General features: G+C 37.8%; 1 protein-coding gene across 1 annotated transcript in view; it reads right to left on the reverse strand.

Moving 5' to 3' along the window:
• The window catches only part of EXOC2 (exocyst complex component 2), a 64,109-nt gene extending 52,495 nt beyond the window's left edge, over positions 1 to 11,614 (reverse strand). Inside the window, exons 1-5 of the mRNA XM_010156572.1 lie at positions 11,494 to 11,614; positions 8,460 to 8,584; positions 4,668 to 4,736; positions 4,250 to 4,407; positions 1,164 to 1,285 (exon numbers count right to left, since the gene is read on the reverse strand). Of these exons, the coding sequence (XP_010154874.1) occupies positions 1,164 to 1,285; positions 4,250 to 4,407; positions 4,668 to 4,736; positions 8,460 to 8,584; positions 11,494 to 11,596 (577 nt within the window). The 5' untranslated portion in view covers positions 11,597 to 11,614. The remainder of the gene's footprint in view (positions 1 to 1,163; positions 1,286 to 4,249; positions 4,408 to 4,667; positions 4,737 to 8,459; positions 8,585 to 11,493) is intronic.
• Between the last annotated feature and the right edge of the window lie 169 nt (positions 11,615 to 11,783).

The raw sequence follows: 11,783 nt of genomic DNA on the forward strand, positions 1-11,783 counted from the left end.
TGATGAATCATATATTAAAGATTACAAACTGATTAAATTGTAAGATTAAAAATGTACTATTTTATTTTTTTTAAAGATTGAGGGTAATTAGTCTTTTGGGAAAAAACCCTGTTAAGTGAATTAGTAGATCAATCTGCCCAGACATTTTAAGAGACATTTATTTCTGGAAGACTTATGTCATTCGCGTTCAAGTTCCAGAGCTGAATTCAAGACGGTAAGATGAATGGCTTCTGATGCACATAGAGTCACTTTACATTTAGAGAATGTGCTACTAGCTTTGACAATCCAGGTATTTATGGCAAAAGCTGTGTACACAATAGGAAGCCTAGGGATTATAATCCCTAGGGCTTGTTTAGCCTTGAGAAGAGGAGGCTGAGAGGAGACCTGATCACTGCCTACAACTACCTGAAAGGAGGTTGTGGAGAAGTGGGTGTTGGTCTCTTCTCCCTAATGACAGATGATCGGACGAGGGGGAATGGACTCAAGCTGCGCCAGGGGAGGTTTAGATTGGATGTAAGGAAGAAGTTCTTCACCGAAAGGGTTATCACGCACTGGAACAGGCTGCCCAGGGAGGTGGTGGAGTCACCATCCCTGGATGTGTTTAAGAGACGGGTGGATGAGGTGCTGAGAGATATGGTTTAGTGGTGGACAGATACGGTTGGACTGGATGATCTCTAAGGTCTTTTCCAACCTAGTGATTCTATGATTCTATGATTCTATAATGCTAGAAAAAGGCCTTAGAAAACATACAACTAAATTACTTCATGAAGGGCTGTGAATTTTTCTTTTTTCTTGGGGGTGGGTCATTGCTTATTTAATTCTTCACTTTATAGAAGAACTCAAATAAGAAAATAAAAGATATTTCCAGTATGGAAAAGCTGTGTCATGAGATAAATCACTTGCATTGTAAAACTGTCTCAATCCAAAGGAAATAGATCTGAACTACTGTATTCATTAGACTAAGGGAAGAAAACACTCATAACACATTTCTGTCAGAAACGTGAAAAATTTGAGTAACTCTTGTGAGGTATTACAGAATTAAGAGGAGTCAACTGCCACTACTGTATCTATAACAAACATGGTTACGTTCCAGAACATGGTTTGGCCTAATTGGAGACAGAAAAATGCAATAGTAAGCAGGGAGACCTGCAGCCTTTTATTACCTTCAGCTGTGTGTTGTAAGGTCACTATAATGCAACGTACACGAAGGTCCAAAATAAGATCCTGGATGATCTGAAGCATATCGTTGGGTATCTCAAGTGCAGTAAGAGACTCATAACTAAGCCTGTAAAACAAGTAAAATAAGATGAGGTATAAATCTGCAGGTTTTTTTTTTAGGCTGATATAACTTCATTGAATATTTTTAGACGTTTTCTGTGTACATGAATACAGCGGCTCCAACCACAGTGAGCCTTTAAAAGCTAATTATCCCATTTAAAGATGATTAATTATTTGCTTCATTCAGAAGCTTTCAAATACAGATTTAATTTTTTGGAACATTAGAACAATGTCATAGCAGCATGTCAAGTTTTCCCACTGTCCTCTTGCACTTCCCCGCCTGTCTTTCTGCATCCATCTCTTGCCTTATAATCCAAGAATAATCCTTTTTGCTGCTTTTTAGGTGAATGCCTAGATCAAATCCTAGGTCTACAACCGGGTTTCTGAGACACTGCTCAGCCACATTTACAACAGCTACAGCCATCAAGCTGCCCTAAATGGTGATGTTGTGCAAGAGTACACATATTTAAGGAGTCAAAATACAGCTACTCCATCACCTGCCAAGTAAAGAGTGAATTCATTGCCCGTTTCACTCCTAGCTCTGATCAGGCACAAATCCTCAGCTCCTGATAGCTGAGCATGGAAACATACATTTCCACTTTCTCCTCTGGAAATAGTTACACAGCAGCTGCTTACAAGGAACAGCATTTCAGCTTTTAACTAAAAGGCTGCGTTGTGCTCAGACTTTAGCTATGGGCACAAAGTGAGGTTTACTGCTTTTATCCAAGCAAGGATAATTCAAATGCAGTCAAAACGCTCTTTGCCCTACTGCAAATACTGAGCAAAGACCAGGTACTAGAAAATGCCAAAGAACAGAAGTAGGAAGGCACAAGCAAACAAGTTGGAGTAGTAAGTGGAACATTTGCAATCATCCACCTGTAAGCTCCAGCTCCTTACCCTCGGTGCTGGGCATAAACCATCAAAACCCCACCATTAATCAGACTGCTATCTGCTCACCATGACTACTGAATTAGTACATCACATAAATCTCCGCTCTCTCTCACTTATCCAGGAAACATAGGATGCAAATACCCACCTGTGAGAAGTTTAAGTGACTTTAAAACGCACAGAAGTCCTGTACCCAGAACTGATTCCATTTCTAAGGGAGCATGCAGTTGTCACATCCCTCGGACCATCTTTTCCTCATACAACTGGCCATAACAAACATGTAACTTTCTATCCTTACAACAAGGCAAAAGTCTTGTCAACAATGGCTTTACCTTATCACACAGTTCTAATTTATTCTCTGGAACCTATCATACTGGCAGACAGATTGGGGTATAAGAGAGACTATGCAACCACCCCACTTTAAGCTGTGTGATACGTATGAATAAGCAGAAGAATTAAGATAACGCAGATATAATGCCAAATCCTTGTTACCTAATTTTGTTAAGTTTTAGCATTCTTAAATACAAGCAGAAAACGGTCAACCATTTGTGAGATGACTAATGAGTGAAATTCCATCACATGCTTCATAGTGACTTTGTTAGGAACTATCAGACTTTAGCTATTACAACAAATAAGGTCTTTATGCAACACGTAGACTCTTTATGAGAAGAGTCCACCTTCATTGTTGGTGTGAGTCACAGGAATTTATTAGACTGTCAAAGTGTGGGGGCTCGAAAAGTACTCTCAGCACCTGCAGAAACTTCCAACCTGGCCGTCAATGTCATTAGTACCCCACCACGGTATGTTCAGCTCCCCTTCTCCAGATTGCCCCTTTTATATTCTCCACTTTTCACCGCTGTGTATTCAACACTACCTCACTTTAATAAAGTGCCAGCACAGGCATCAGTAAGAATATGAGGAGAGGAAAAGAGTGGGAGGGAGAGAGAATTTCCCCAGCACTCAGTTCAGTTGTTCATTATCAGGGCAGTGGCCAGGAAGCAAGAGGAGATTCTCTGAGAATCACATAAGAGTCTTCACATAACCTGTACCCTCAGCCTGGATCACACCTCAGCTGGCAGAACTCTGTAGCACAACAAACCTTTAAAGAATCTTTTGTTTAAATTTTCAAGCCAATTACAGATGTGAATCTCTGAATCTCTAGAATTTTATCATTTGAGTGAAATTGGATTGCTTCTCATAAAAGGGCACACTGATGCCAAAGCTTGTTCCCTTGTCCCTCTACAACTTATCATCAAATCCAAGCCAATTCCTTCTTAAATCGGAAGCTTTTCACAAAATTCAGCCAGAGTAAGAAATTTCACATGGAAATTTTTTTTTTTTTTCTGAATGGTTAAAGTACAGATAATGTAACTGAGACTTTGGGAAAGTGTCAAACTTGACAACAGGTATGTATCGTTCCTAGCTCCATCCGATACCCCTTTCTTTTCTTCCTATGTGCTTTGCTTGTTTCCTACCTTGGAAACTGCAGATAAAAAAAGTACAATACCATATCCATAATGCAAGTTTCCAAAAGATAATTACAATTCCTATATCCTCCACAGGCAAATGAAAGGGTATTTTGTAATTAATAACAGGAACATTACTAAGTTTATAAGCTTAATTGTAAGTAGAACGACATTGTAAGTGGGAGTATCACCTTCCATAAAACATCTGTAAAAGTGGCTTATGATGTAATAAATAATACTATAGTGAGAAGCATGATATTCTCACCCATTATGAGTGATGAAAAGATGTGTAGCAAAGGGAACAGGTAATTGCTTTATACCCTAAAGAATCAAATCCTGTTTTATTTATGGAGTGCCTATTCCATGCCAGGCAAATATTTTATTCCAACTTTTTCCTAAGATGCTATGGGAAGGAATTAATATATTATTATGCAATAAGGCTATACCATGCACACAAAATCCTAAATCTGCCATGTGTAATTTTTTTGTAATCCTATTTTTTGAAAAAGTTGACATTGTTGCTACTTAGGGTATTTAATGCAATAAATAAAACAATTTTCTTGAAACACACATATTCCAGGAATAGCATCATTTTGTAGGTCCACAGATCCATTTACCTTACAGTCTGGATAACATGCGTTAGCCACTGGCCAGAAAGTTCAGATTTCATCTCCCAGCCACCATACTGTCTTGATTCTCCTTCTCTGAGGCTGAATGGAAGCAAAGCTCCACGGATAAGTTTCACCAGAGAGTGCATCACTTCCTGAATCATTTTCTGCATCAAAAGGAGGGAAGGAAAAGAGATGAAGCAAAAAGCTCCATCAACGTGCTTAGGCAGCCATATACTTGCTATACACAACAGCTTGGAAAGCACAATTTACAGGTGTCTCCAGATGCTAAGAGAGCAGAGGAGAAAGAGGTATAAGGGCATGTAGATGATTTAACGAATCTGATTTTCAAGGTGGTGACACTGAAGTATCTCGCTATGAAGGACAAGTGAAAGAAAGCAAGGTTTTTTCCCCCCTTATAACTTACCTTGAAATCATTTTGTCTTTGCCTAGCATTTTTCTTCGATCTTTCCATTTGGCCAGATTTTTCAGCAGTCTTGTGAAAATGAGAAAATTGAAAAAGTGTAAGTATCTCATAACCACTGTTAAAATAATTCTGAAAAAAAGGAGTTTCAAAGTGAAGAAGTGAAAACCAATGAGTTTATGATGTAATTACAAAACATTAACTCATGGCATCAAAAAGCCATGAGACTATATAATATAATCAATAAACTCCACTTACTGTAGATCAGTTTGCTAATGGTTAATTCTGCGGAACAACGTGTATTTCAGACTCAAAAAATACAAACTTCATCAGGTGAAAGTATTCTCACTACAATGTTAGGGAGAGCCAAAACCTGTATCGTCCAACTGTGCATCAAGTCTACATGAAGAAACTCTATTTTATTCACACGGAAACTGCCATGGGAAGGACATCAATGTGAAGTGGGAGACACCCCTTGGAATGAAAGCAATACGGAACTGTGAGGAGGAGGGTTGAGGGGATTATTTTTTGGTTTTAGGAAGAACATTTTGTTGATGATTCTCTTCAACTAACTGTAAAAGAGACTCTGCAAAATAATCAGCATCTTCATGGACAGCTCGCTTCTTTGAAAACAGAGGAATATGAGTACGCTCTGCATGAGACAGTTACAGAAAAACATGGTTTGACTAATAGTCTTCCTGTTTGTAGTACTAGCCTTCTGTGGAGTCTGAGAACACAGCAGGGTAAATTATACTGAAAAAGTGATTTAAAATACTGGGTTAATTGCAGATATAGAATTTTATTGTTAGAAAAATCCCCTATTTTGTGTATGTACAGCAACATCTACTGGACAAGTCGTGAATAACACGAGAGTGTTCTCAAAGAGAATCTGTTTATTTTCAAGTTATTAATTTGAAATGCTGTATTTCTCAAATTCCCTTTTTAACTAAAGCATTTCAGAATTTCAAAAGGTAAAATAATCTGAATTGAGCAAAATTAGAGGAAAATAAAATTGCCTAACAGTTTTGGAAAATATGTAGCCATGAAACTCTGGTACTTTACAGCTCTGAATTATATACATTTTCAGACAAGGAGAACAACATGAGTTATTGCTGCATGTAATACCCATTTCCCTTTTCTAATGCCTTGAAAAGAAAATAAGTTGTATTCTTTTAAACATCAGGTATCAACTTAAAATTCACACTGTTTTACAGCTGGATTAAAGCACAACAAAAAATTTCACAGATCTGATCTTTTTTTCTTCTACTTCTTCGTGGTTTTGATGAAAACCAATCTTAAACCTTTCCTGCACAGACAGACCAAAACTATTTTGTGGTAAGACCAACGGTTACTACTTACATACGCTACTTCACCTAGAGTGATTCAAAGAACTCAACTTTTTAAACTGTTGAAAATACCACGTAAATCTTTAACTGACAGTATTTTAAGGCATATAGCTAACCTTTCAGAATTAAAAAGAACACCCTTCCTCTCCGCAAACCTACAAACTGAACGAGAGAAAATAAATATAGCTTGTTGTTCTTATGTGGGGATTTTCTTTCCCTTTTTAAAATGTCTTGAAGACTTGAATAAGCCAACTGAAGTGCCCCTCTGTACTATTTTCACAGAACTTTTTTAAAAAATAACGTAACAATCACCTTGCTTCCCGAACGACAATAAAGAAGAAACAACATGGAAAAAGAAGCAGCAGAAGAAATTAAATATATGTAGATTAATTTCTTACAAGCTCAAGTTTTCTGGCCCAACAAGAAGAATAGATCTTCCTTAGAGACTAACAGGAAACCTCCTCCGCCCCTTTTTTTTTTTTTTTAAATACATGGAAACAATGTTTTATTCAGACATGGCATAATATCACTGCAGTTTCCACTTGCAGTCATTTTCACGAGCAGAATTTCTCAACCTTGTTTACAGTTCAAGTGTCTGTTTTTCTAGAAATTGCTTTCTTTTTCATTGTACTCAGAAAAAAAAAATCACAATAACAGGTGAATTTGTAAAGTCTAATTTCCAATGGTACTGCCATCAAATCTAAAGGTTGTCAGTTCCCTCATGAAATTAATTACTTCTGTGAAAGTCAACACTACTAAGGTTTATTCTTGATTTAACTTCCTTCACTGAACGTTATATGTCTTATCTTCCTTTTATCATGTAAAATCAGGACTGCGAATAGAATCTTTCGCTGGAGCTACAATGGTCTGCATATTGTGTTCAACATACAAAGGACTGTACTACCTATTAGTATCATCATATGAAAATGTTATATTGATTTAGGCAGTGGCAATAAATAGAACGACCGCTTGAGAAATTAATTCTTCAGTTAGTCAGAGAAAAGGAAAATGACAAAATAAGCTTCCTTTCCTTTTCCCAAGCTTAGTTTGTTTTATTCTCTACTAAAGCTGTGAAGAAGAGTAGACAGCTATGGCTGTAGTTCTGCTTTAAGGATAATTTTGTAGTGGAATACTGTAGATGTGGTGATTTCAGGATTTAAGCATAGCAGGATAAAAATAATTTAAACAAATGAAATGATATAGCAACAGTTAAACAGAGAAGTTTTATATGCACAAACCCTTAGGTTCAGCTACAGAATCTGATCTGAATAAGATGCATGCCAAAAAGCTCATTTACCACCTGCTCTGTATCTTCCCAACCGTCTCTACATCTGTTTGGGTCTTCAGAGGGTTTTAGGACCCAGAATGAGTGAGTCCAAGCTGCAGCCAGCAGGACTTCCCAGTGATAGCTATGCCGATGAGGTGTGAGCCAGTGCCTTATCAACTGCTGATGGAACTGAGAGTTGCCTTTCACTACATTTCAATTGCAGTTTGTCTTTGTCAGACTTGTAACTTGGGAATATGACATCACTACAGTTCTCCTTCTGGAGAAGAAACAACACGGCTTGAGAACCAGAAGTGAACTTTCTGTAAAATATAATGTAATTCTGTGACCAAATTTTAGCAATAACACAAACCCAAAAGCTACTGTATTCATCTGGTAACAATTATGATGGTTATTTGCATAAAACCTTTATCAAATTATTTATGAAATGTACTATTTTAAAATCTGTTAATACCGTGCACATAAAACCAGCACATCATGAAACATTACTTTGGGTTTAGGGTTTTTTTGCCTGCTTCTTGGATTATAAACATTTTATTTACACAATTTGTAAAAGACACATCCATCCGAGCAAGAAAGACTAGAAGCACAGGTGACTGCAGCTGACTGCACTTCCAGACTAGACTCCTCACCGTACGTCTGTGTACACCACTCTGGGCCTTGGTCATTTTGCAACTCTGGTTGCAAATCCTCACTTCCAAATACTTAAAACTCAAGAAATGAGTACTCTTGTTCCAAAGAAAAGAAACAATTTTTTTTTTCTGTATGACTGACTTTTACGTATCTGTATCGTACATGCAATATGCTATTTCTTCAGATCACCAATGAAGGGCAGCTGGCCAGCTATGAGTAAGAGGTGAAACTACACAGTTACCGACTCGCGCATCTCAAACACACACAGACATACCACTGGCAGAATTCTAAGTAATTCCATTGTATGCTTTTATTCATTTAAAATAAAGAATCTCACTTCTACAGGGTAGTAATGCAAGACAGGTCACTAGTCAAGGGAGAATCTCTCAAATGTGTAAGAGGCTACATACTGTTTTATAGATCTCCCTGATTAAAATAAGACCAGTCACTATTTCCAGTGAAATATAATACACGTTTGAAATATTATATTATGGAGCTTTGTTAAAGTTGTTTATATATAAGCATCCATACCTCACTGAATAAACTTCCATTCACATAAGAAATCCAGAGTTTCCAGAAGTTGGGCAGCTGACTTACAACAAGTTTTGTCAACTTTTCAACAAATACCACTTGCTGAGGAGCTTTGTATCGCCAAGCTAAAAGGGGAAGAGGGAACAGAAAACAAAATTTTACAAACCTTTGAGTTAACAATAAAAAATGTACTACTAGCTTACTGCTGTTTTGTATTATACAAGTGCCTATATATATATTGTATATATAAAGCCTTTCAGGTAGGAATGGAAAATTTTAAAGCCTCGCCATATATGTGTGCAGAATTGGTACACACACAAACTCTTTCTTCTCTTCTCATATGCTTACAAGGTGCCAGCACTATGACAATATATACAGAATAGGCTCCTTTGCAGGGGTATCTAATGCAATCCACCTAAACAATGCATTCAGCTGGTCTTCTGTCTCCAACCACTCTAAAAGATAAGGTAACATGAAAGCAATCAAGAGATTAGAAGTTTCAAGTGATGAGGTGGTGATACTGAAGAAACGGCTGCTAGGATGGGGCTAGGGATTAAGGCAAACAATGGAAACGGGAATATGTGCTTTATTTCCAGCTCAAAAACATTTCCATTGTGGCCTGGGGCAAGTTGCCAACCTCTCATCTTCATTTTGATTTGTTTGGTAAAATCTTCTATCTGAAAAACAGGGGAGATTCCAACCTGGTTATTAAAACTCAACAGACATATCACTAATTATATAATGGGAGCCCTAGATGCAGAACACAATGATATCACTGTGGTACCCCTCACTTCACGAACCTACTTAAGACCCTGGTGCGCTGGCTACATTTTGTCAGCAGGTAACTTTTCTCAGTTTCTTATCAAGTGAGGCAAAGGAAGGTTTGGGGAAGAGGTAAAGAGAAAGCTGAAGAAGGGCAGGAAAAAAACTCCCATAATTAACACAGAAAATAAAGAAAACTCAAACACTTCTCTAAAACCATCTGCCTTCTTCACCGAAAATTTCTCGACCATGATGTTTTAACAAAACAGGGTGTTGGTATAACAGCTGTAAGAGACTTAGATTTCACCTCAAGAATTATAGTCCAGTTGAGAAAACTTGGGAAAACACAGAGTTTTGGGAAAAAAAAAAAAAGCCGAAAACCAAAACAACCAGCCAAAAAAACCCACAAAACAAAACCATGATTGTCTGTGTGTGGTATTTTTTTGTGTGTGTAAACTCTAGTCTTTTATAAATGTTTTTAACTTTATCATTAAAAATAAGTAACATGAATAATAAAATATTGAGTGAAATACCACTTTTTGCCTTTCCTCTGCTAGAGAGTATTTTCTACACAGAACAGGAATTTTCGCCATTTAGGCAAAAATAGCTGCCTAAAGCACATTAGGTAACTAGTAGGCTTCACCAGAGCCTCACTATTTCATGGTGTTGGCCTTGAATCTCCTTGAAGTACAGCACACCTCCAGCAACATCCATTTGTCGAGGTGCGGGTAAATTATTGGTCTGTTTCTTCAGTGGACAAATAAAGATCTGCACTACCAAAATGTTCTTTATTCCTTATGGTCAAAAACTCAGGGACTCTCGATTAGTATTTGAAAAGCCAAAAAAAAAAAAAAAAAAAAAATCACAGTGGGAGCCCAAAATTTGGAGAAAGACTCTAACATAACTAAGGTGTAACTCTGCTAATGCATCTGTTCAGGAGGCATGAAAAGCTTCAAAGTTCAACTAGCAAATTTCATAGGGTAGACACACAAAGGATGTCAGAGCGCTACTTTTGCCATCTTGGTTTATGACTGCCAGAGAACTGGTCTAGAACCAGTAGCAGAAAAACTCCTCCTAGTAACATAAGCTGTGACTATGCCAGGGAGCTGTGCCAACACTGCTGTAGCCACAGGGTTCCCAAGTTCTAACCGTAAGATTTCAGCTCCTCTGAGAAACTATTTCAACTTTGCCAAAAACTCTAGCACCAGCCCAAGGTTATAACTAGGGATGTCTGTTCCTAACTGGAAATGCACTTGGAAGATTTACTCAATTTACGAAATTATCTTCCCCTCCAGGAAGCATACTTCAGGCCTATTTCAGAGACTGCCTTAGCCACCTAGTCTGCTACCAACACATCAAAAGGACATTCTGGTCATAAATTCAGCGTGTTTTAACTTTGTTGCTAGAGAAAGCTCCAACCCATATTAAAGCAGAATTTTTCTTAAATTCTATTTATTCTATTATAATCTGTGCTATAACATCCTGAAGATGAAACTAGAGCTATTATTCACATAGCCTCATGAACTCCAGAAAGAGCTGAATGTTATTTGAATGCCAGAGTTTTGAATTCAAAGTAATTTGTTCAAAGAATCTCATAGACAATCACTGTCAATCTCATTGGGGAAAAAAAAAACCAAAACCCTCAGAAGTTACATTCCTCAAACTTCCTAAGAAACAAAAGGATACACAAGCAACCTGAAAACAGAGCATATCAGCATATCATGGCATATTTGGAATGACAGCTCCTGAAGAGCTATCAGAAGTGGTTGTTTGGCTCTTTCCACTCAGAGAAGAGCAAAGATGGTAGAACCCTGAGCTGCATCTAAGCAAGCTGTGGGCATGTGCACCTAAGATGAGCTCAACTTGGAGCCAACTCATTCTGACTCTGTGGTCTTTGCAATGGATTGAGCTCCTAAGGTAAGTATTACGATGCTCCGATCCTCCAGTTTTCCTTTGGATCTTGGTTTAACCTGCTGGCTATGGAACCTGCAAGGCTTGCTGAAGATCTATGTTTTCCAGTTTGTAAAAAGTTATAGATTCGTAACTTAGACTCTAAAAGCAAAGTTAACCAACTGAACTGAAACTCCCTTCTGTAGCTGCAACTATTTAAGCAGACACACATGCAAAAGAATTTAAACAAGGAAAACATAAACTGGATTTTGGACATTGCTTGCTGCATTAAGCGTAGTCAAAAAGACTAATACACATACCACACCACACACAGGACATAGGAAAATGCAGATTTGTTTTTCCAAATACGACAGAAGCCTACCATCATCACGGCCAGACTGAAAGCTGCTGCCCCTTTTCAGTGAAGCAGTTTGACTGAGATGGCCAATTGGTGATGGACGCACATCACTGTCCAGGTCTAACATGGGGCTGTGGAGCGATGAGCTGCCTAGGGAGAGGGTGGGAAAAAGGCTGTCATGATACTGCACATCAATTGACATGAGGCTGCATGTAGAATTCTAATTTAATTCAGAAGTGATACAAAACAAAAGCTATCTAACAAAAACTTTCTTATTTAGACTGTTCATCTACATGGAGTTCAACAAGGCCAAG

This window comes from Eurypyga helias, unplaced genomic scaffold (genome assembly GCF_000690775.1).
Source record: "Eurypyga helias isolate BGI_N326 unplaced genomic scaffold, ASM69077v1 scaffold10918, whole genome shotgun sequence".
Lineage (NCBI taxonomy): Eukaryota > Metazoa > Chordata > Aves > Eurypygiformes > Eurypygidae > Eurypyga > Eurypyga helias.